Source organism: Phalaenopsis equestris, unplaced genomic scaffold, assembly GCF_001263595.1.
Source record: "Phalaenopsis equestris unplaced genomic scaffold, ASM126359v1 Scaffold000002, whole genome shotgun sequence".
Taxonomy (NCBI): Eukaryota; Viridiplantae; Streptophyta; class Magnoliopsida; order Asparagales; family Orchidaceae; genus Phalaenopsis; species Phalaenopsis equestris.
Window position 1 is genome coordinate 70596025 of NW_018164444.1, and position 27142 is coordinate 70623166.

Here is a 27142-nt window from a genome sequence, read left to right on the forward strand (position 1 = left end):
TATATATATATATATAATTTTTTTAACACACACCCAAATGCTTGCACATTTTATATGCAAGGCCTTGAACCCACGACCTTTTGGTGGAATGACAAAACTCTTAACAACTAGCCCAAAGTGGCTTGCATTAAAAAAAGCACATTAGGTTGATTATACATTAAATTTTGACTTATGGGTAGAGTTTTTATGCACAACTTCATTCTTCCTATGCACTACATATGAACTGGAATCCAACCATCCATAGGAGAATTAAAAATTACCTTGAGTGCCATATATAAGTGAATGTTTATAGTCTAAATATTTGTTTAATTTCCTTTTTCTCTTCTTGAAATGGTCAGCATATTGAGGAACATCAATTACTACAAAATCTGTTTTTATCTCACCAAATTTTTTGAGTTCCAGTTTAATTGCACCAGTTAATGCAAGGCCACTAGTGCATTAACAATTGAAAATAAGTAAATGCTTACGTCTGTAAAGGGATCATTGCTTCCAAAGTTCCATTTGGTCCATTACAAGTTGTTATCTGGATTGAACATTGATAATCAAATAACGTTGGCATCAATGCTCAAAAAATTTGATTGGGCTGATTGGTTCAATAGGCTTGACTGTGAACTGGGTGTATGACATGCCTGATCAGTCTCAAAAATCATTTTTTCATTAAACCTGTGAAAATAAGTGCAACTCATTAACTGGTTTCGTTTCTATAGAATTGACTAGTCCAGATGACTATTTTAATCAACTTTAAATCTTAATATGGTTAAAATTAAAAATTTAATAAAGTTAAATGTGTAATTATGAATATAAAAATCTTAATCTAATTCACATGAGTTAAGCAAGCTAATCCATAACATGGCCACCACCCAAGTGAGTTATAAGCTTAGCTATGAATTTTCATCATAGAAATTGTGCAATACTAACTCACCCATACAATGTGGGATTAAAAACAACTACGAGTATTTTGAAATTGATAGTCTTGTTGACTCCAGTACTTATAAGATGGATGATTGAATTGCTTTGGAATAAATCCAGTTTCATCGACTCTAGTCTTTGCAAGGAGGAGAATTGGATTAATTGAAATGAAACTTATGACCTGTCACTGTAGACAAGGTGATTTGCATGCGAATTTGTATAATTTGACATTTCAAATCTTAATTTTGAAAAAAAATAGATTTTATAAAATTTTAAAAAATTCATGCATTTCTCGAGATGGATTACACTTTAATTTAAAATTATGTCTGGCACGTGCAATATTTTTAGAAACTTAAGTTTGATTGTTTAGGACAACCGACGAGCACATGCAAATTTTAATTTGATAGTGTGCAAACCTCTCAAGAAGAAACTATTTGAAATTTTAACACTACTAGCACAACATTTTTAGACATTTAAATTTAAATATTTAACCAGAGCAATGGAGCACATGCAAGTCTTTTTCAATTAATAAATTTGAATATTTCAAAGAATTTGATACTCTTTTTTGTGGCAAAACAAATTTAGAGTACACCTTGTTTTTAGCCCTTACAAAATTGTCTGACCGTGTATTCAAACGTTGAACATGATGGTCGGAGTACATGCGGGCTATTGGTTTTAATGACTTGCATGCATCTTGGTACATACCCTAAAAATGATTGAAGCATTAGATCACTTTAATATTGATTTTGTATTTGTTATTTACAATTCAAAATATCTCTTATCTCTTAGCAAACTATCATACTTGTTATGGCAATAAAAAAAAACATTAAAATTATTCCCAAAATCCATTTTTAAATCAACTCGTAATCCCAATAACTAGAAAATTATATGTTAGCGACTTCGTGCTTGTTATTGGGTAAATTGGGTAACGTTGGGATTTAACTTGAAATCGGGCAATGTTGGGACCTAACTTGCTCATATTAGGTTGTGTCTGATGTTCAATCTAGCATAGTTCTTGAGAAATATCCAAAAAGTTATTGTCATGAAGTTCTTATTAACCTAATAACTCATTAATTTATAATAGAATAATGGCAGTAATTATAAAGTTCTATATAAACTACTCAATGAACCAATTAAAATCAAAATTAAGCTAAATTTTATCAAGTATAAAAATACATAACTAACCATAATTAACACTTAACAACTTTAAGGATATAAATAGGTAAATTTAGTGAATTGTATGGAGCATAATTTACTAAAACAAAAAGGGCATAATTAAGGAATCTTAATCAAATTATCATAAAGTTTATTTTCCTTAACTAAAAAATTAATAAAGGAAATAACATAATTGTCCGCATTAGCAAATTAATGAATATAATGGGAAAATTTTTATTGCATAAATTCACTAAAGCACTTGGGTGATCAAATTGATAATGATGAACAAATTAAGTGCACAACTCTAATATTATGATTGATAAAACAATTTTTCTACTTTTAATAAATAGTGAATAGATAAAGAAAATGAAAATTCAAACCGAAAAAAAATATAAAAATTGTGAAATAAATTTTGCAATCTATATATTTTTAATAAATATAAATTTACAAATAAATAAATAAATAAAGAGAACGAGGGACCATTTAGGACGGCTATAACTATCTTTAAAGGTAACCATATCATTATTATGAGAATAAAATGTTTTTGTTAAAGCTAATTCAAGCATTACACACTTTTTCTTTTGAAAAAGTCATATGGTAATTCTCTTATTGTCATTACACTATAAGTCTAATTTTGAAAAAGAAATAAATTTCTAAAAAACAATAAGAGTTTTGTAGTCATCACAATTATTTCATCTTTCTAGAAAACAAAACTATGAAACGATTGCCTTAAACAATCCTCTAATTAATTTTAAGTTTGTGCTCATCATCTTTGAGATCTTGGTAAATCTTGATCAATTTACTATGAATAGTCTAAACACTCGCATGTGTTAAATGACTATGGATAGGCCTTTTTCCACTCAAGATGAATTATCCTTTAGAGTCTATCTCCGATTTACTCAGTCGCCAAGCTAATCTAGTGAATGTTATCGATTCTCCTCCTATTTACTATTATATTGAATTGCTTGCAGAAATATTTAGCAAATTATTAGATGACAACATACAATGTTTGTTATTATCAAATCAATAATAATCCACATAAGAGTAACCTATACTCTTATGCTTAGTAGAGCAGACTCTATTTCCTCTTATATTGAAGATACTTTTTTCAAGCGAGGTAAACTTAACCCAAAAATCTTGCTTAAATCAAGGTTTCTTTCTCAGACAACTCTTGATGTCCTTTTCCTTATAGTTTAATCACCTCATGGTAAATGATTATTTTTTGGGGCATAGCTAGTGCGTTAAATTTTTTAGTTACACTATTGTTTTACAACAAAAAGTATGCTACAACATGAAAGCTATTTAAACTTTGCATGCTTTGCGTCATTCCCTTTTTCGGCTTTAACCCTATTTGTTCTTCGTGACTGAATTTGCTATGTCATGACTCTGAGCCATCTTTAGTCCCATCCAATACCTCTAAACAATGTTGACCATACATCATATTTTTGGACCATTTCATTAAGATTCTACCATGATAGTTTTGAACTATCTTCTGTCATTCATAATATCCATGAACCACGATCGGTCACACATTATGCCTTTGGGACTTTTTAAATTCAAATTGATTCTCATATTTAATCATTAAAAGATGTGTTTCTTGGCACATGGATACTCATATCCATTTGATATATTTAAGGGGAGGCAACTCATAGTTGATAATTAGGCTTCTAATTGCCCAGGTGTGTGAGAAGTCATGAATGCGGGAGCGGCGGAATGACGCGAGAATGAGCATTTGGACGCACAGGAGATCTTGTATGTTTTGGAATGACAGGACCGAGCCGATCTTGCCTTGGGAGGCCGATCAACTCTTTCACGAGGGATTGACGCCTCATTTCCACAAAGGGAGCCAATCCTAATTATCTTTTGCTTACATATGGGCTTCCTTTGTCTTATAATTTCAGTTTTTGCTTGTGTTTCTGCTAGGATAGTTGTCGACGTCTCTTGTTTTCCCTTCTAGGGTTGTATTCGAGATTTAGTGGTGTTCCTGCTATATCTCGTTATGAGGTGGTTATTCACTTCCAAAGGTCAAGTAGTGCTCTGATTGTATCTCGCTCCTGAGGTGTTGTTTATTCTTCCCCTACTTCTCCGGATCCCTCTCCCTTCGTTGCCTCACTTTTCTCACTGCAACCGCCCCTACAACCACTTCACTTGTTGTTTTCTTGTAGCTCCTGCTTTCTTAACCGCCCCTTCCTTGCTCCCAGTCACCCATAATCCTTCCTCTTGTTTCCTTGTTACTTTTTCAACTACTAGAATCATCTGTGTTGCTATTCCAACAACCATCCCTCTTTCCGCTTCCTAGCTTCCAGCTGCCCATAATCATTCTTCCGACATCCCTGTTGCTATCCCAGACACCCAGAACCATCCCCCTTGCCACCACCTTGCTGCCAGCCGCCCAAAATTATTCTTCATGCAACCCTACTGCTGTGACAGCCGCCATAATCCTCCTCGCGGCTGTTCTAACCACTCTAGACTACCTCTAACCACTGTTCCTTCATTGTCCAGCCCACCTACCACCTTACCACCACCTTTCTAAGTCCCTAGTAGTTACCGCCACCTCCTTAGATCTGCCTTAGTTGTGTGTCTTGTGTTGTGTCTATTGTTATTTTTCGTTTTCGTGGTGTTGGTTGTAATCACTTATTGTCTTTTACTAGTAATAATATTTGTTTACTTGTGAAAAATCTGTTGTTTGAAAGCTGACTTTTCAGAAGTAGTTGTTCTGTTTGAAAAATAAGTTTTAAAAGCACCGTCTCTGGATAGATATCTAAAATACCTTTCTGCTTCTATTTGACTTTGTGATGTTATAAATTGCATGTAAAAATGCATGTTTAGGTGTTAGATATGTAACTTCCAAGAATAAAATGAAAATATTTAAAATAAAGTTAAAAGTATTTTTTGAATTAGATTTTTTTAAAAGTTTTTTATTCTCCCATCTTGATTTTATATTTTAGATTTATTCTAATAAAAGATATTAATTATTAATTTATCATTAAAAATTTGGCTATTTGTACACATGGGCATATTTTCAAATTAAAAAAAAGAAAATTGAGTGATATGCATAATAATTTCTAAAAGCTGACTTTGAAAACTTCATTCCACTATTAGTTTTGTTTCTAAGTAGCGACATGTTCAAGTATTTCTGCCACACATTTTTTTCCCAATCCAGTGGATGTGGTTCTGAACAGCAAAGGGCAAGGCCGGTCCGATGCGGAAAGGATTTTGGCTGTGGTTTTAAACCGATGTATGTGGGATGCGCCAATCAAGCATCATGCAAGGGGATGCTGTTTAAAACTCTCGTCAAAAAGCTGTCCCAAACACAACCTCTATCTCAACCCAAAACCCTTCTTTTTGCTGATTTTCCAAAGCACCCAACCAAAATTTTTTTTTTCCGCACCCTACATCCCTCCTCAACCAAAAGATGCCTGAGGAGTGAAGGAAGTGTATTTTGGTCCCCATTTTTAAGAATCAAGGGGATGCACAAGAGTGTGCATAAGTTGATGTGTCATACAAATTATAGGAATTAAGTTGATGTGTCATATTTTAAAATTACGGGAGAGGGTAATTGAAATAGGTTAAGACGCGTTATAAAGATTTCTCATAATCAATTTGAATTTATGTTGGGCAGGTCTACTATGGAAGCTATACATTTATTGAGAGGTTTGATGGAGAAGTACAAAGAGAATAAGGAAGGATTTACATATGCTTTTTTTGTTTTAGAAAAAACTTACGATAAAGTTTCAAGAGAAATCCTTTGGAGAGTTCTAGAGAAAAAAGTGGTTGATATGACTTATATTCAAGTTATTAAAGATATGTATACTAGAGTTGTTACTTGTGTCCGAACAGGAGAAAGATTGACAAAATATTTTCTTATTTCAATTGCATTACATCAGTGATCAGCTTTAAGCCTGTATTTTTTTTGCTTTAGTTATGGATACTCTTACTGGATATTAGATGGAGGATGTACCTTGGTATATGTTTTTTGCTGATGATATCCTTTTTGTGGATAAGACTAGAGAAAATGTTCAGAAAATACTTGAATTATGGAGGTCTAGACACATTGGAGTCTAAATGCCTTTATTTGAGTAAAACTTAAACTAAATACGTGGAATGTAATTTTAGTAGTAATAGCTCTAGTGGCAGATTTGTAACTATAGGTGATCAAATCATTAAAAGGTGTGAACGCTTTAAATTTTTCGGGTCTATTGTTTAAAGTGAAGGTGATATAGATGGGGATGTTATTAGTAGAATTTAAGTTGGTTGGTTGAAGTGAACGAATTCTTTGAGCCTATTGTGTGATAGAGGCTTGCCACCTTCGAGAAGAGACAATCCAGACGGGTCACCCTTAGCTAGAATAGTGGCTTGCTAGATTGAAGGAATGAAGTTAATATCTTTTACCATACGGATTCAAGGGATGAAGAACCTCAACCCTGAATGGTTGGCCTGAAATATCAGAGGAGCTTGATTTTTCAACTAAATGTGGATTTTTCATATTTTGACGACCACTTTGATTCAGACGAGGTCATTGAGTAGCTCCAAACCGTGGAGCTTGTCTTTGAGTACCAGGAAGTCCCACTGACCATACTGATAAAACTAGCTATCAGCAAGTTGAAGATTGTGTCATTTTGGTGAAAAAATTTGAAGCACTTACGCCAATGTAAGGTAAAAAACAAGATCACTACCTTGTCCAAAATGAAATGGGAGTTGTAGCGTCATTACCTACTAGTTCATTAGTCACTGGATGTTTAGACCCTAGCTTAAAAAATGGAGAGACAACATCACTAGATGACCACCATACCTTATAGACAAAGTTCTATCCCAGGATCGAGCGACAAGATTATGCTTAGGGAAACTTCAAAGCCCTCGCTCAAGGAGAAATTAATTTCAAGTATAGAACATGTAATGTCAACCAGCTTTATTATATGTCTCTGCCAGAAAGTGTGTCAAGTGTCACTGTTTTGGGCACAGTGCAGTAGACTGCTCGAACAAAGAGTATATTATATTTCACTGAGTTGAGAGTTGTTGAAGAAATTGATAATGACACAGTAAACCCTAAAGAATGTGAGGACATAAAAGAGTGCCAGATTCCAACGGATGTGACGCAGGCGTCCAATGCCCTACACAACAACTGTCGCGACTTCTTTAGCCTCGGACTAATCCTTCCAGGCATTGACTTTCCTTTTATTTGGAGCGGGGTCTACTCCTCTTTACTATAGGTCTATAAGTATATTGTTTTCATGTTTTAGGTAAGGTTTTGATTTTGTTTTTGTCAGGACAGCCGTCGCTGTCCCTTTCTACCCTTCTAGGGCCATTTCCAAGGCGAGTGGTGCTCCGTTGTATCTCGTTCCCAAGTGGTGATTTGCTCCCAAGGGTCGAGTGGTTCTCCGATTGTATTTCGTTCTTGATGAAGTATTTATGTTTGACTTTCCCATCTTCCACATCCATTCTTTACTGCCGCAACACCCCTCTCTCACTGCAACCCTTTTCCGAATAGCGACAGTTGTTGCCGTCCCTGTAACCGCCTTCATCCCAATAGTTGGTTTCCTTCTTCCATCTTCAATCTTGCACCATCAACTACACCTTTAACCTGTTGTTCCCTTTTCTGTCAACCCCTAACCTCAGCCTCCACCTCCCCTTTACCTCTCCCAACCTATTATCATCCTGCAGCCCCTTGCCTCCAGTCATCGTCTCCTCCACAAATTGCAACCTTGTCGGCATCCTGCTGCCACCACCAAATCCAAACAACCACCTCCACCCTTTTCAGATACTAACTTAGTTGGCATGTGTTGTGCTATGTTATTATTTCCTATTTCAGCTGATTGTTTATAAATTTCTATTTAAATTTTAGCAATGATATTATTGTTTCTTTTGTTGTTTGGGTTAACTTTGATGTCATTGGTTGATGAGGGAGAAAAAGGCGCAGTTTAAGTTTGCATTTGTCCAAGATAGTCCCAAGTCTGAGGAACCGATATCATATACATGACAATCCCAGATAAGTGAAATCAAACTTTTTAGATATATATGCTAGAGATAAGACTCTTTTGTCCCACTTTTTGAAGACTATATAGAGTCATTTGAGTATTAAAATCAGTTGAACAGTGTATTCACTGACAACTGATTAAACAAGATGGATAAACCACAACGTTCAACGTTGGAAATTGCCTTAAGAATTTTAGGGGAAAGATTATTCTACTGTGGGATCCAGATAATTTTAGAGAAGAAGAAAATGCTTCTCATGAGTGATTACACTTCAAGTGTGGTCAGCTTGTCGCAGATTTTTAGTCCAGAGTTAGTTCCTCTAGGTGAATTTATTTATCAGATGCGTCCTGCCAAGTATAAGGAGGTGAAAGAAGCAAAATACATGTTTCATGGCTCGAGAGTTATATTGTGGAAATCTACGTCTATATGCAGCTTCAGCTCTTGTCATGTCAAAAGATGTTGAATAGTTATTCTATAAGGTATGCTTTGGAATAACTTACAGGAGTGACTTATCGGGAAGTTACAGTAACACCACCACTTTCAACGTAGCTAACTTGACACCATATCATGAGAAGTCAGAAGTTTTGACATGTAAAGTTAAAGCTCCCCTTAACCACAAGAGACTGATGCAGGAGCCTGGGTGCGAGAAGTCATGAATGCAAGATCCAGGATGATGTTGGATGTCACTAGCTTGGGAGACCTTCCGCATTCTGGAACAACTAGACCGAGCTGGTCCAATCTTGGAAGAGTTGACCGGCTCTTCCACAAGGAATTGACGGCCCATTCCACATAGGGACCGAATCCTTATTATTTAGAGCTTATATATATATATATGTTTTGTTTCTATTTTTTAGTTTTTGTTTGTGTTTTTGCCAGAACAACCATCAACATCCTTTCTTTTCACTTCCAGGATTGTATCCAAGGGCAAGTGGTGCTCCTGTTGTATATCATTCCGAGATGGCGATTCTCCTTCAAGGGCCGAGTTGTGCTCCGACTGTATCTCTATCGAGGTGGTTTGTATCCTTCCACAACTCCTCTGCATCCCTTCCACTTTACTGCCATGCATCCCTCATTGCACGAGCCCCGACAACCACATCCCGCATGTGTTCCTACAGTTTCTGCTCTCCTAACTGCCCTTCTTTGCTGTAAGTTTCCTAGAATGCTTCCTTCTGCGTTTTTGATGCTGTTCCAGCTCCAGAATCATTTGTGTTGCTATTCCAACCACTTAGAACCACTCTGCTAGCCGCCTCCTTGCTGCGAACCACTCGAAATCATTCCTCTGACACCGTTGTTGTTGTCCTAGCCACCCTGAACCATCCTCCTTGCCGGCTCCTTGCTGTCAGCCGCTCAGAATCATTATTCCTGCAGCCTGTGATAGCCACCAAAATCCTCCTCGCGGCTGTTTCAGCCACTATGGATCACCTTTAATCGTTGTTCCTCTACTGTCTAACCCACCTACCACCTTGCCACCACCTTTCTAAGCCCCTAAAAGTCACCACTACCTCTCTAGATCTGTTTTAGTCATGTGTCGTCTGGCGCGTCTGTTGCTATTTTCCGTTTTTGTGGTGTTCATTGTAACACCTATTGACTTTTGCAGTAATAACATTTGTTTACTTATTGTTGTTTTGGGTTAACTTCAGTATCAGCTATTCACACATTCGGCACCACCCCCCCCTCCAGATTGGATTAAGGTAAACATCGATGGGACTTCTCTCTTCTAACATTGTGACCATTGGAATTATCATCTGTGATGAGATGGGGCTATTGATTATGGCTTTCGGCCATAAATTCATTCATTTGGATAGCACCCAGGTGGAAAAGATAGCAGTTTTATCCCTCCACAAAATCATTGAAGATTGGATGATTGAAGGCAACAGAATTGTCATTGAGGCAGACAACTCTAACGTTATGGATTTCTTCAGGCGTACCATGGATAAGAAGATGCGGTAACACAATGCTCCCGATAATACAAAAATTAGTTTTTTGCTTCAGTACAAGCAAGTTTTGTTTCAACATACCAATAGAGAAAGCAACATGGCAGCCCACACTTATGCAAATTTGGCTTTGGATAGTGATTTTCTTTTGACACATGTAAATATTTCCCATTCTCTCTTTTTGGTTTTATAAGAGGATAATGTTCATATTGTACATGCCTAACCGACCTAGTTTTTTGGTTGTTTTGGGTACTTCTTGTAACCGTTTTTCCACTTTAATGCAAAATGCAATATTTCAAGGTAGCAGTGGATCCGTCAGTTGACCTATGATAGTAGAATCATTGAATTTTGGTCGGGTTAACCATCCTCTTCTCTCATTCGACTAAATGCTAAGAAATTTTGACATAAAGTGCAATTAATACCTTTAATTGATTGTGTTTTTTACTCGTAGGCGGTGATATAATTAATTATAGACACTTACATGGGAAACTACTATTCCTCATGATCTAAATTATGCCAGACAACAAGCTAGGGGAAATATTTGGGAAATATTTAAAATTTTTCCCCTGAAATTACACAATCCTCTTGGTGAAACTTAAAAAAACATGAAAAAATTCAACGAACATGTTAGCCTTAAGGAGCCCAATAGATGTCTATGCATGGTCGATTTGAGTCATTGACTCACCGTCTTTCCTAATGAAGAGAATGGATAGATAATTCCATATCTGTTTTTTTTCAAAGCACTATGTGCAAGGATATATTATGCTACTTTACAGGCAAGGAACTAATCAAAATAATTCCGAACGAGTGATGGTGCTACTTGTGCATGAACTAATGATATGTAGGAATTTACCTTATTTTTGTTTGTAGACTAGTATTATTTTATTTTAGTTTGCTTTCCTTATGAGTGCTAATTTTCTTACCAAAGTATCAATGGGTGATTGGTGCGCAGAGATTTCTCAAGGCCCCTTGTGGGATCCCGTTTTTTATTTATTTTTATTTCATGTTCTTATTTTATTTTGTTTTTGTTTTGTTTTGAATTAAAACATGCTTGGTAGTGGTTGTTGTTTTTAAGAACACTCAAATTGCCTTTTATAAAAAACAAATCACCTTATTTTAAAAAAAACAAAAGATAAAAAAACATAGAAAATTTATTCTAACTAAACATTTTTTTTTAAAAAAAAGTAAAAACGAAAACAAAAGTGATGCCAAACGAGCTCTAAGATTTTCCTTCTCTATTGGAAAATTGTAGACTACTTGATCTAAACTTTCAGATTCTGCTTTATTTTTTTCTCATGCTAATTGTATATTCATGAATTTATACTGGTGATGTTAATGATTTTCATTTTCAAATAAGTTCTTAAATGAAGTTTGAACTGTTTATGATGGAATCCAAAATTTATTGATTCAGAATGCATTTAGATGAAATTTTGGTTTATGAATTTTATGATATGAACTTTTCCTTTTGGCAGTTAAACTATCATAAAATTTCTGTCCACCAGTCATATATAAACGTAATTTTCACAGAATTTAAGTTAATGGTCATTCTTGAAGAATTATTACCAGCACTATATTAAGCACATATTAATCTTGGAGAGATGGATAAGACGAAGCTGGCAGCTTTTGGAGAACGTTTGAAGATTGGAGGTGAACGCCTGAAGGTTGGGGGCGCCGAAATGGGAAGAAAGTTTAGCGGAAAAATGAAAGAGATTCTTCAAGGCCAGTCTCAAGAGGCAAAAATGGTTGAGGATGCTACATCAGAGGGTTTGGAAGAACCAAACTGGGGTCTTAATCTGAGGATCTGCAATTTGATTAACAGTGAGGAGTTTGATGGTTCTGAAGTGGTGAGGACAATAAAGAAGAAGATCTCTGGCAAGAGTCCCATTGCTCAACGACTGAGTCTTGAACTGCTGGAGGCCTGTGCAATGAACTGTGAGAAGGTCTTTTCAGAAGTGGCTTCTGAGAAAGTTCTAGAAGAAATGGTAAAGATGATTGACAATCCGCAGACGCAATATGCTAATGAGCAGAAAGCTTTGCAATTGATAGAGGCATGGGGCAAATCAGATGATCTCAGTTATCTACCTGTCTTCAAACAGACTTATTTGGTATATCTTCAATGTCATCATTTGCTTTTCTAAGCTAATTTTATTTTCTATTGATTTTAATTGTGTTCATTTGTGAAGCTTTAATTTAGCATATTTTTAAAATTTTCTTTTTATTTTGTTTTTTAGAACGTTTCAACATGTGTGTCTTGCTTTATTCAGTTCTCTTTTCCATTTGGCATTCAAGGGGACCTGATAGCTGGAGTTTTATACAAATCTTCAATATCTAGTTTAATTTGCTTATTTAAGACATTTTGTTTTACCTTTTAATCGTTCTTAGAAATACTAGATGAATGATCAAAATTTTTTAAAAACATATAAAAAAAATCATGTATTCCACTCTCTCATGGATGACGTTTATGTTAGATCTGAAGGGCTTATTTTGGAAATTGTGGAGGAGAATGTATCGTCTCTCATAGGAAGATAGGGGTTTCTATATCACTATCCATATATTTATTATTTTCATTATGATAACATGAAAACATTTTATCATATGGGAAGAGAATTGATATTCTCCTCTAATTACAATTTATCTATTAGGGCATTCAAATATAAGCTTCAGATCTTTATCATCTTTGACAATATCAAAATTCTCAACAGACAAAGTTTCCATGCATTTTTACAATCATTTGCTTGAACATTGTAAATGTGTAGTTTTTCAATGAATGGTTTTAATTGCTTGATAAGAGATTTGTTATTTTCATGTCATAAAATGTTTCAAGTGACCTCAAATTCAATGCATGTTATTTTTGATATTTAAGGCATATTTAATGATATTTTTATTGGTAAGATACATGAAAAAATTGCATTTTTATATGGGGGGCTTTAGAATACTTTTGATTGTTTCTCGATCAATGATGAAATCTCTATTAAAGTCAATGAGTACTAGATCCATAATGTATTTTTCATTATGTTTATCATTATGATTGGTGTGACACCTTATGTGAGTACCGTTGGAGGAAGTAGTTGAGAACTAAGTTGAGTGATGGAGAAAATCCAATCTCTTGGGTGGAGGAGAAAATCAATCTCTATGTGTACAAGTTTAATTATTAATGAATCTTCATACTCATACTCCATTTATTCCTATTTAGTGTTGTATGAGTGTTAACTATATTTTGCATTTTTCCTTTTGCACAAGTTGTAACCATATTACCTTTAGTCTACTTATTTTCCATTTTAATCCTCCCAATTAATTTTTTTAGCCATCTCATGTAAATATGGTTTGTTTTTAAATCAATTATATTTTTTGGTCTTCAAACGTGAAATCATATTTCATATTTTTTACAACCTAAAAAATTACTTTTGAGTTGGTTTTCTTTAGTTGTCTTCATTTTATTTTTACTCCCTGTGACATCTGTTTATAAATTTCTACGTTGCCTGCCTACTTATGCTTGGACGTATTTTCTTATAATATTTTAGAGGCCTTCATGCATTCAGAATCTTATACCCCGCTTTGGATTCATTAATTAGGCTTACATTCTGATGTACATGGTGGTAATGATTTCTATTAAACGTTCCAAAAACTTCAGAAACCTATCTTTTGCTTGAGGGAAATTCTATCGTAGTTCCTTATGTCTGTTATTGTTGATTTAGTGTTTAAAATAGTGTTTCTGGTTTACTTTATGACCACTTTGAACTTTTTTTTTTTCTTGAATTCAAAGACTTGTAGGAGCATTTTACTTGGCTCTTTTTTTTGCTGTCAATTGTGTATGTTTAGCTTCCCATTCAGCTTGTTGAGCATTTAAGGAACTTTCTTTCATTTCATTTATGTTCCATTCTTTGGCGCTTTAGGCATAAGGAGCAAATTTCAGTTCTGTATTTTGTTTAATTTTTTACTCTTGGTAGATAATTTTTCACTCCCACATTAAACATCTCATCAGTTTTTATGAGATTTTTTCCATGTATGATTGACTATTGTTGCTCTATGAAAACGCTGATAGAGAAAAAATTAAAAGCAACCAATTTTAATCCAGGTTATAAAAAATGTTGTTTCCTATAAAGAAGTAAACCTATTTGACATTTTCTTCCGGTTTTTTATCGAGGAATGGTTTTTTCAGAACTTGAAGTCTCGGGAAATACCTAATGAGCAGGCAGATGGAAGTTCTGCTCAATTATTTTCTTCTCTTGAGGATGATTTTGAAGAGCATGAATCTCTTCCTCGGGGTTATCCTCTTCCCAGTTCTGGTCTGCAGACTACGGTTGTGGGCTCTGTCCCTTTGCAGGGGGTGTCAATCTCAAATGAAGAAAAAAAGGAATTACTTACGATTACTAGAAATAGCCTTGAGATAATCTCTTCTCTGTTGAGCTCTGAGACAAAGGAAAAGCCTACAAAGGTATTCATATTGATATCTTGGTTTATTTTCTGATCATTCATCACAGCGTAATTAATGATAGTTGTTTGCTCTAGTCTGTTTCTATATATTGTCTTTTTTTCGATTAAGCTAAGAAACCTTTTATCCTTATTGGAATTAGGCAATTTATTTGGGGAAACAAAAGGACAGTGACGTAGGAAAACTAGTCGCAGAGAGAGAACGAACATTATGGAAATTGCTGTGAACTTTGAAATTTTGATTTGTTTGGGAAGAGAAGAGTCGGTGTAGATGAAGAACTAGAGAGGTAAAGAGAAGAGGTGATTGAGAATATTCATAGGATAAATGCTTCCAGGGAAGGATAGTGGAAGGTAGAGAGAGAAGAAGCACGAAGAAGGTGCACAGGTAAAAGTCGGAGGACAAACTCAAGAAAGAATGTCGAAACAAATGTCATTTCTTCATTCATTTGTAAACCATCTTTACTTGTATCCAAAGGTTTACTATTAATCATGGACTTTTTTTATTTTCATGTATTGTGATCCTTCTTTTTTTATTTTCATGTAAAGGGAAATCAAGCATTGATCTATTTTATGAAAAATAAAAACAAGAAAATAAGATATTACCAAATCTACTAGTATAAAATATAATTGGCTTATTAACAAAAGTAATATAAATCAAATACATCTCAATTAACTCCCACAACTCCAAGGAAGTGTCAAAAAAGCGATGTGAAAGATTAAAAACATTTTTATTTGTTGAAAATAATAATAAAAGCAATGGGTTGGGGTGAAAGCACATTGAAATTTAAAATATTAAATTTTAATATAAAATAAAATATGTTAGTTAAATAAAGACATAAATTGCCATAGTAAATAAGTACGATAGAGAAAGAGATAACAACACCAAGTATAAAGCATCCTATGGATAATAAAAGCTTATAAATAATGTAACTATAAAGGATAAAGTAAGAAATAATGTATTGATATTCTAACTTATTAACACATTAAAAACATCATAATAATATTATGATTCAGTAAAAAATAATAAATTGCGTAAAATTAGAAGTAACACATAATATCAATGCATCAAATTATGAAATAAGCTGAGTTGTACAAACATTAAACTATCGAAGTAAGCAAATATATTAAAATAAAATATTAAAATATCAAAAAATAACAATCAAATTAAATTTAATATAAATATTTCTCTCCTACTCATGCTACCTCGCACTTAAATAAGAATATAAAAAACCATCAGTATTTGAATTTTTAAAATTAAAAGTTCATATTACATTCATACCCAAATAATTTTTATTAGAATTAATGGGATAATGAATTATTTATCTTGTCATTTATCTTTAGTTGTATCTATATTATCTAATTTCTCATTATCTTTAATCACAATTATCTTCTATTTTTAAATGAATAAATATCAATAAAAATTTTAATTAAAATAATTACTATGATAATAGGTAGAACTTCAATCACAAAAATTTTATGGATATCTTTTCGTTTTATCCTTTATTATTTTGTGTGTGAGGTGTGAGGGTTAATAGGAGGTATATTGATAGTAATTGATATTATTTTTAGTTTTATTAAAAAGAATTTACGGGTTGCCTAAAAAATTTTAGGCTTTTTTAAGGCGAGGCGCGTCTCGTGTCTCCGCCTGAGAGAGGCGTATGCCTCACTTTGGGACAATTAGATGTAAGCCTGAATTATTTTATAAAAATATTGAAGCGGAACTTAAGGTGTGTCTCATATTGTGCAATCTTAAACAAGGATCCGAGATTGTGTCCTTGGCAAAATTCATTTTCTTAAGATCGAGAGATTTTCTTTGAAATAAAGAAATGAAGAAGCATCGAGGAAAATTATGTTGCATAGCAAGGGAAGTATCTCTTAACCCTAACATTAAAAACTCGGCCTTGGTATCCAAACTTCTTGACTTCAAAAGTGGCAATAGAATAGTCATGATGTGAACACTATGAATAGAATAGTCATGATGTGAGCACTAAAAAAAATCATGGGATATAAAGGAGTCCTGTTAAAATTTACACAATAAACCTGCAAATTGAAAGTCTAAGTCCAAATGTGATGGGCGAGCCTACCGAATTTTTATTGGAGATTCTCAAGACCTTTCTCTCAAATCATAGATAGTCCCTTTGATTGAGGATCAAGTAGAACACTCGTACAAGTTATTTCAATATTTATAATTATTTATATGCTCATCCCACTCCTTTTAATTAGAAGGATAATTTTCTAACCATTGCATACTCAAGTGTCAATTCTAATTTATTTTACTGATAAATCTTTGACTTGAGTGCAACATTTCATCGGGTAGGTCGCTTTTAGCGGTTCTTTTATATTTGTCTTGTTAGCATTAAAAATTTTGAGCTTACCATCATCTTGCTATTCTTGTTGAGATAGGAATGTTCAAACTCACTATTTTGTTAACTCTTATGCTATTTTTCATGCTCTCAAGTTGTATTGCAATTTATTATACATCAGTAAGATCACCTCTAATCATCACTGTAAGCTAATTTTTATTCTTCTCATGATGATTTTTGAGAATCGATCTTGGGGAGAATGATTGGCATTGCTAGGGAAAATGAATGACTCTACTATTTTGAAGATAATTTATTTTTGAATAGACTATATCAACATATTTGTTTAATGTTTGACTCTAACAAAATAGATATTATGCTATGGTATTATGTTTTAGGTCGTATCAATTTTTAGTATTGAAAGTATTTGTTTTCAAATCTATTTCAGGATAAAAGCCTATTTTTTCTAAGTGGAAGTGTTTCGATGTGCCAAATAAGATGTGTATTTTACATTCCTTAATCTTATAATATCACTGTCATTTATAGTGACATTTGGAGACCTTGCTGGACATCTACTCTCGTAAAAAATGGTTTGTTATTTTTATTAGATCAAACCAGATTGAGTTGGGTTTAACTAAAAAAAGAAAACTTTAAAGTAGAAAAAAAATTTAAATATTTTTACAGCATTGCATAAATATAATCCCAAAAAAAAATCAAAAGTTTACAATGATAATTTAATCGTCAGTATTTCATAAATTGTTTGAGCTAAATCTTTATTGAAGGAATTGTTCACCAATTTGGTGTATCTATACCCCATAACAAAATGATAGTTAAAAGAGAAAATAAACATCTATTGGAGGTTTTTGAGACTTTACTCTTTACAAATAAGTTACCTAAACACTTTTGGGAGGAATTAATTCTTACTTCCACATATCTAGTAAATTTGATCTCCAATAGAATTTTTAATTTTGAAGCTGCATTTGATATGTTTTATTAAGTTTACCCTTCACATTGACTCTTGTCCAAATTACCCCTAATTACTTTTTATTCTATTGATTTTTTTCACATCCACCATCCTCATATGTTGCTTTCAACATTATGGATGAGATGACTAATGTTGATCTTATGGTTTCTCTAACAAGAATGTATGAGAGGCCTTTGGTTTCTAACAATTTTTTTTAATGGAGTGGTTATTCAATATGAAGATAGTGGATGAAAGTTAAGTTGTTGAACACTTGAATAACTTCAACACTGTGACAAATTAATTTTCTGTTGGCATTAAGTTTGGTGAAAAGATTAAGGCGTTGTTACTCTTATCTTTATTGCCAAATAATTTGGATGAATTTGTTGTTGCAGTGAATAATTCTTCAGAAAATATAAATTTGGATTTTAATGATATTGTGTGATTATTGTTGAATGAAAAAAGTTAACAAGAAGATAAGCATGAAACTTCAAATTATGCTTTGAATGTTGAAACTAGAGGAAGAAATCTAAATAGAAACACAATCAGAGAAAGTTACAAGTCCATGAGAGAGAAGTTCAGATTAGGGAGAGAAAATGATACGTGAATGTTGGAAATGCAAGAAGAATATCACTTTAAGAGAGACTGGAAAGTTTCGAAGAATCTTGATGGTGTAGGTCCATATTAAAAATTTTCTACAAATATCGCCACAAATGAAATCCAAATTAACTCTTTTATTTTATTTCTAGATAATACTGAATCATGGATTGTAGATTCAATTGTTTCTTTTCATGCTAGACCCAACAAAGAGGTTTTTAAAAACTACACTTAAGGTGATTTAGAGACTGTGTATTTGGGAGATAATATAGTATGTAGTATTATGGGAAAGGATGATGTTGATATCAAGTTATCAAATGAATCAATCTGGAAACTAAATGAAGTTAGACATGTACCATGTATGAAGATAAAGTTGATTTCTATGAGTCAGCTTGCAAGGTCGGGATATGTGACTGTTTTTCTAGGAGATTCGTAGAAGGTGACTAAAGATGCAATGATGACGGCTCGAGACAACATTAAAGAGACCTTTTATCTGATTAATGTGATGTATGAATCAATTAAAGTTACTGCAACAAGGGATGATGTAGGTCTCTGACACTGCAGACTGGGTCATATGAGAGAAAAATATGAAATTTCTCCTTTTTAAAAACAAACTTCATGTCATCAAGTCCATGGATTTAAATTTTTGTGAAAGTAGTGTTTATGACAAACAACAAAACAATATTTATTTTAAAAGTGGGTAAGTTGAAGTCTAAAAGTTTGAGTTAGTGCATATTGATGTATGGGGTCCTCCTCCAGTTCAATCTATTGAGGGTTCTCTATATTTTGTCACTTTTATTGATGATCACATTAGTAGGGTATGAATGTATTTCTGAAAACATAAATATGATATTTTTGACGTGTTTAAGAAGTGGAAAGGAATTGTTGAGAATAAGACAGATTGAGATTGAAGTGTTTTACTATTTTGTTTCATAATTTATCAGACACGAGTTTAGCATTCCAATTACATCACAGCAAAATGATGTTGAGCGCATGAATAGAACTATCATAGTGTGTCGGGAGTATAAAGTTGCATGTTGGCTTGCCAAAGTAGTTTTAGGCAAAAGAAACAAACACTACAGCCTATCTATTCAAGCATGGTCCATCAATACATTTGAATGAATGCTTACCTGAAGAAGTTTAGAGTGACAAAGAGCTAAATCTATCTCAATTCAAAGGATTTGATTGTTCATCATATGTTCATGTTGTTGTAAGATATATGAAGAAACTTGATTCAAAATTTGTCAAGAGTATTTTATTAAATATGATTCAGAATAAATTTGATTATAAATTCTGGGATTATTAGAATAAAAATTTATTAGGAGCAACATAATTCTTTTAATAAAATAGAAATGTATAAGAACAAAAATAGAACACAAGATCATTCACTAGTTACTTCTGGAGAACCCTACAAATATGTAAAGATAGAAGATACTGGTGATCATGAAGAAAAAAGAAATGTGTTCAATTTGATGAAATGTAGAAAGTTCATTTGACACTTGTTACTGAAGTCAAAAGATCCAGCAAAGTCTTACTGCCAACACAAATGTATTCTTCTTTGTTGTACTTTCTATTGTTGATTGATAGTGGTGAACTAGTAATATGATGAGGCCATGCAAGTAAATAAAGAGTTTATCATGAATGATAAGATGCAGTCATTAATGTTAAATTAGACATGAGAATCGTAACAAAGGCTACAAGGCGAGGCTTAGCATGATTGAATTTCAACAAAAGGAATGAGTTGGCTATATTGAGATTTTTTTTTTTATGGTGAAGATGACAAATATCAGATTTGTGTTATGCTTAGTAGCCGTGAAATATTACATATGAAGCAAATTGATGTAAATATAACTTTTTATACGGTGACTTAGAAGAAGACCTGTATATGATGCAACCACATGGATATGAAGTTCCAGACAAAGAAGATATGGTCTTTAGACTGAAAAAAGCCTTTATGGTTTGAAGCATGCATCAAAACAATATTACAAGAGATTTGACAAGTTTATGTCAGACAATAGATGCACGAAGTTTTAATTAAATCATCGTTGTTTAATTAGATATTTTTTATAATTATTATATTGTTATTTTTTTATATGCAGATGATATGTTGATTACATGATCAAATATGAAAAAGATCAAGGATGTGAATGAGTAATGATCGTGGGAGGGAAATGAAAGATTTATGTCTAAACAAGAAAATCTTCAATATGTTAATCTGAAGAGACACGAGTGTCGGTATATTGTCTCAGGCAGAATATTTTGAGAAGGTCCTACACATATTCAACCTGAATGAGGTAAAATCAATTCGCAACCTCTTAGCTTGTCACTTTAAACTTTCTACGGAATAGTTGTCTGTCAGAAACTGAGCAAAGATAGATGAGAAGAACCACACATGTTTCAGTTGTTAGAAGTTTGATATATGTGATGATATGTAGATTACATATTGCACATGCAATGAGAGTGGTCAGCCAGTGCATGAGTAATTTTGGAAAAAATCATTGAGAGATAGTGAAGTGGAGTCTCTGATATTTGAGAGGACCAATCAACAAAACACTTTGTTTTGGAAGGACAGAGATTATTCTACGAGGATATGTAAATCCAAATCTTGTAAGTAATATTGATGGTAAAAAAGTACATTTTATATCTTCACTTTGAGGAGCACAATAGGGAGTTAGATTTCTAAGTAGAGAAATGATTTGATTGCAGAGTTTTATGGTAGAACTTGACAAGTGGAAATAAAGTGGAAAACTACATAGTGATAATAGGAGTGTCATTTATCTAGCAAGAATATTGTATTTAATGACGGAATAAAGCACATTCAATTTAGATATCATTTTATTGTTCACTCTTGAAAGATGTTCAATTATCTTTGAAGAAAATATACATAACTTGGAATCCTGCAGACATTGATTAAAATTGACAGTTGAGAAACTGAACATATACTTAGCTTCAGTTGGAGTTCAGAAAATTTGAGACTGGAATGAACTACATTACAGTTCATAATTAGGAAGATGCTACAGATTTGGGGGAGCATGATTAATTGCGATCAGTCTCCAAGTAGATGATTGTTATTATTATATGGAGATTGATTTTGTTAATCAATTGTTCACTCAGAGCCCTCAATTTCACCATTCAACCTTGACTAGGGGTGTAAACGAACCGAACACGAACGAACAGTGCTTGTGTGTTCGGATTGTTTGAAATTTAGTTTGTTTCAAATAGCTCGTGTTTGAAATTGTTCGTGTTTGTTTCTTAACGAACGAGCCGAACACGAGCTGTTCGCGAACGACGAGCCAGTTTGACATCTCTAATATTAATATATATAAATAATATATTATATTAATCATATAACTTATATTATATAAAAAAATAATATCTATATTAGTATATTACTAATATAATATATTATTATATTATTATTATTAATTTATTATATATTATAATTTATAAAATTTAATTTTTTAAAATATCATAAATTTTTTATATATAATTATTTTAAATTATTTTATATTTCGAACAATAATGATTTGAACACGAATGAACGCATCACTGTTCGTGTTTGGTTCGTTTAACTAACCGAACGAAAAAAATTTGTTCGCGTTTGTCTCGTTTACTTATCGAACGAATCGAACACGAACTCATTGACGAACCGAACACGAACTGTTCTTGAACAGCGAACTTTTTTGACAGCCCTAAGCTTGACGGTGATGTTGCTGAGGGAGTTTGGAGGATGTCCCCCCATATTGAGTTTGAGGGCGCTGACTTCCGAGCATCGCAACACTATTATCACGGTAACCCGACGCAAACAACCAAATTTGAGCACTTCTCTACTTAAAGTTTTGATTTTGCCGGTTGGAGTGTATGAGATTTTGATTTCTCTTTGTGCAAAAGATAGTAGAGGAGATTAGCATTCTGAAATGTTCCAAAGTGTGGAGAGGCTTGAGTGTGGTGTAATTCGTACAATTATTTTCATTTTCTTCATGGTGGATTTCTTGGTGTGGTGTGACTGTGATTTTTTCTCGTTCTCGAGTTCTTTTTTTATATTAAATATTGTGTTTTTTGTGGTTCTCTTATTTTGTGCTTTTCTATTCAAAGTTTTTCTTCGGATCTCTTCAATTTGTTTCTATGATTCAATTCACATCTCTCCCAACCAAAGTATAAAAAAGCGCTTGAGACGTCCGTCTTAAGGTGTGCCTCAATTCGAGATGCTTAAGCAGCGACTCAAACCGTAAGCCTCGTCCGTGCAGGTGCATCTTACACTTTTTGCAGTTAGGCGTACACTTCTAGTCGTAATGCTTTGAATCTCTTGAGGCACTGCCTCAAATTACTTAATTTAAATTAGGTACTAATACCTCTACACCTTCACACAATAACCATGTCACACAAATTAGGATTAGGGTTGGAGTGTTATTCTGAGAGCTTTGTAACTTCCACTTTCTTCGAGCGTCATATTGAGCCTAAGCTTCAAAGTCCAATTGATCCCGAGCCTTCGAGCGTCATTTTGAGTGTGAGCATCAAAGTACAGCGTCGAAGAATCGTCCCAAGCCCTTCTGTTTAGAAGTGGAGCGGCAAAGTCCAGCAGTAGACTCTAGTGGCTTCCTCTTCTACTCTTCTTGAAAGTGTTTCAACTCTTCGATATCTTCTTGTAAGCCGAAGTCTCTTATATTTCTCATTACTGTGATGCAACATTCGTCTAAAGTGTTCGATTGTAATATTTTTAGGCATTTACATATGTAGCATTCAAAACATTTTTATTTACAAAACAAGCACCTTATTTCATTCATTTTTAAAAATCTCACTCAAATATCAAAATTTATCAATTTAATGCATTTATATTTTTAATTAGAATGTTGTGGCGTGATAAAAAAAAAGATCTTGTTTAGAAATATGAGACTCAATGTGAAGGGTCAGGAGAGGTGTAAAGAACTTAAAATATAAATTTTGTGACAAGCGAATTACTAATAATGTTAAAAGTCTTTAAGATCACTTGATTTGCACACATAAATATTGGAGCATATGAGAAAGTGCCAGATGAATTAAAAAAAATTTCGTGAATTTAAAAATAATTTCACTTCAAAAGAAACAACAACAATAACAAACCTTTATCCTACTAAGTGGGGTCAGCTATATGAATTTTTTTTCTCCATTGTGTCCTATTGGGTGTCATATTTTCATTTAATTCTAATAAATTAAGATCATTTGTTATATAATATGCCCAAGTGTTTCTGGGTCTACCTCTGTCTTTCTTAACATAAATCGAATCTAAAACATCTATTCTCCTAATCGGATCATTAGATGTCAACGTTTAATGTGATCAAACCATTTAAGATGACTCTCACTAATCTGGTCAATAATATTCCGTCGGTACAGTAGTTAGTGACCTAACTATCACAATTGTCAGAGGTGGTAGAAAAACTTTATGCTTACCGATATACTGGTGTCCCTTGTCTATTCCATTAGGGGGTGAAATCCTCCTTTGAACATGCACATAAAAGTATTTATATATAAATTATTTTATTCTTCATAGCATACATCACTGAGATTCATGTATCTAATACCATGCATATCTACTTTATTATGCAACTATTCATCATGTATATCTCTCCTATTATGCATCTCTTATCTCATGCATCTCTTATATCATGCATCTTTTCCTATCATATCTATCTTACATAAAATGCATCACTTGCATACATTTTTATATCTTTTCTGTCATAAACAATCTTTCTGTCTAATGATAGGAAGAATCTATTGCACTATAAATCCAATACATATAAATCAACATACATTTTGAAATAAAAAGATAACTAAGATTTAGAAATGTAATTATTCATCTCGGTTGTCACGTTAAATTCTAAATCTTCATAACTAATTGGGTGTTTCGGTGACTTTTTTGTTGAGCTTAATAACCAGAATTTTATGGAGCTGTCCTACGAGTAGTTTTCTCATGCTTGTCGTTCTCAGGTAAACAACCTTAAACGACTTCTCGGCCCCCAAACAATTCTTCGAGTTGCTAAAACTTCTTCCCTTTTCTTTCTAACACCTCAAATCTCTTTTCTCCTTCGTTGATGCTGTGCTAAAATTCTCATGGAAGCTCGCAAACCACATTCAACACTTCCGACGCAAGTTTGGCACCTCTGACAGCTACCAGAAACGAGAAAGATGCACAATTCGTCACATATTTTAAAATGGAAGCAAGAGAATGAAATGAAATTCTCAAATAACATGAATAGGTTTCATACTCACTGATTTTACATCAGAGTCGTAAAATGTCGTCTGCGGCTCTGTGCGGGCCGCTCGACTCCTCTACGCGACTTAGCTACAGTGCGGGATTGCATTGTGCCGTGATCGGGAACTGAAATCAAGAATGAGAGTAAGATTGGGAGAGGAAATAGGAAGTGGGAGGGGTTTCATGCAATGCAACCGAGAGCCAAGGAGAGGAATCAAAGGCTTTGAAGAGGATCTTCCTATTGTTCGGTAAGTCGGAAGTAACTAACAATAACAATGTGGGATTAGTGATTTAATTAGGTTAATTAAACTTACAATTTCAATTTTTTATCCCTAATTCTATTCATGATTTATACATAGTATTATGTATTTAATTGCTCAATTGGAGGCGTTGAATTTTATAAAATTATTTCGATTGAAATCTGAAGGATCCAAAATTTAGGATATATTTTCATTCGTCAAAATTTTTTTATTAAATTTCTCAAAAATTGGTTATTACAGAAATAATGACTTGGTTCACTATTAATTTCCATTGCTCTATTTATTTCATCCTATTAGGTTATTATCACAATAAATTAATGAATTTTTTAAAATTTAAACATGGTTTGAAGTTGTTTAACAGGATTTAAGAAGAATTAAAACCCAATGCAGCCCATGAAAAGAATACTTGTGAAGCACTCCTGCAGCTACTTTCTTTTGACAAAGCTGCTATTATTGATTTTATGATCAATAATATTTATGCCATGTGCGAACCATAATTAAATCTTCTTTGTTCTTGCATTTTTTCTTGGTTAACGATACTTTTCTTTATAAACTTGCTTGGCTAATGAGCTCATTTTTGTACCATTCCTTTGCGAGTCATGCATCCTTCGCTTCTAGCAAGCTTTTTTGCCTAATTCCAAAAATTCATTTCCATTCTCTAAAATTTATAAAATATCTCCCGCTCTTAAGATCTTGACAGGTGGAATCAGATTGCTATCACATACTCTCGGGGCATTTATACACATACCACCCAATTCTTATATATTTACATAACCAACATATAGACTTCACTTTTTACATTTACACCGCCCAAATCTTTAATATTATATAAAAAATACCACCATTTTATCCATCAAAAATTAAAATACACTTCTTCTATACATAGGTAAGGTGGCATGTTTGTAAAAATTGAAGTTTAGATGTTAGATATGTAAATGCATAGGAATTACTCTGATTTTGACCTTCGATGCAGGATGAGCTGTTAATAAGCATGGTAGAAAAGTGCAAGGAATCGCAGCCTGATCTGCAGAGAATTATAGAAACAACTACTGATGATGAAGCAATGCTATTTGAAGCTTTGAATCTGCATGATGAGCTCGAGCAAGTCCTTGCAAATTACGCCAAGTTTGAGCTAACTCATACTCCACCTATCGAGCAGTTTCACGGCGTTTCGGATTCTTCAGAACAACAGAAAGGTACTGCTTCTGGTGAGAAGGAAGAAGAGAGAAAGATTGTTGATGTAAAGGACAATGAGGTTGTTGATGAGAGCAGAAAGGCTGAAAAGAAAGAATAGGGCTTCTATTTTGGTTGCTTTAATGATCATTTTCACTTGTCTATATGAGGTATTTTATGTTTACTAGAGACCATTTTTTGTTTTTTTTTTTCCAAATTTTCCTTTTAGTAGTGTACAGTGTACTGCAGATGTTTGAAATAATGTATAATATGAACCTTTGTATGCAAATGAAAGCTGTGATGTAGGCCTTATCATAACTATACTTGCATAATCAAAAGGGAAATTTACATATCTCACACTTTAAACCTTTCATATTGTTTTCAACCTGTGAATGAAAAGGTGTGTTTCAAATTTTAAAAGTGATAATAGTACTATATTGTTTTCAAATGTAATAATGGATGAGTGTTGTATGTGCAAATATGAAAGTTTAGGTGGGAGATAATGTAAATACATATGAATTATGTGCTATGCTTTTGCAGTGAAATTATTAATGCGTTGATGATAGCTTTGTAAGATTTCTCAGAAGAATTGAATGAATTATTTATGGTTTTTTTATTTATTTATGAAAGTGTAGTTTTAAATATTTTTAGTTAGTTATAAATGATTTATGATCCTTTCATACTTGTTCAACGCTTGCTTGAAGCCGTAATTAGGCAAGATTAGTTACTTCTTTCAATCTCTCGCCTAAATTCTACAAATTTTAAGCGTTACAACCCTCGTTAAGGCAAAAGACCGCGTGCGCCTCTTGTATTATTTTGAACTTTGGTGCCTAATTTAGCCTTTCATCTATTCCGATATAGGAGAAAATATTACATCTGTCGTTCGAACATAACTGACGATTCGAATGAAGGTATCGATTGCATCATGCCATGTTTTTGACGGCATGGTGTGATCAACATCAGACGTTACATTTTTTCCCCTTTTGAGGTCTTGAACTATGATATTACTTCCCCCGACTACAATAGTTCTGAAAATGAGGTATATCTTGAATTTTGTAGTTTTCTGTTTGGTTTGAAAAAATAAAATCAACATAGGTAGTTGATGGTGGCGGGTGGTGGGCGGCAGGTTTTTGTGATTGTGTGAAGTTGTGAGCTTCAGTTTATAGTATATTTGGAGATCATTTAAATCTAACAAATTTAAAATGCACCAGTTTTAAATT

At 33.3% G+C, this 27142-nt stretch overlaps 1 protein-coding gene across 3 annotated transcripts in view; it reads left to right on the forward strand.

Moving 5' to 3' along the window:
* LOC110025463 (TOM1-like protein 2) overlaps nt 1-26153 on the forward strand; it is a 26742-nt gene extending 589 nt beyond the window's left edge. Inside the window, exons 2-4 of one of the 3 annotated variants that reach the window (XM_020725961.1) lie at nt 11444-12076; nt 14116-14406; nt 25723-26153. In XM_020725961.1, the coding sequence (XP_020581620.1) occupies nt 11570-12076; nt 14116-14406; nt 25723-26043 (1119 nt within the window). In that variant the 5' untranslated portion in view covers nt 11444-11569 and the 3' untranslated portion in view covers nt 26044-26153. The remainder of the gene's footprint in view (nt 1-11443; nt 12077-14115; nt 14407-25722) is intronic. The other 2 variants (XM_020725976.1, XM_020725969.1) reach the window with 2 other exon arrangements.
* Nucleotides 26154-27142: the final 989 nt, after the last annotated feature.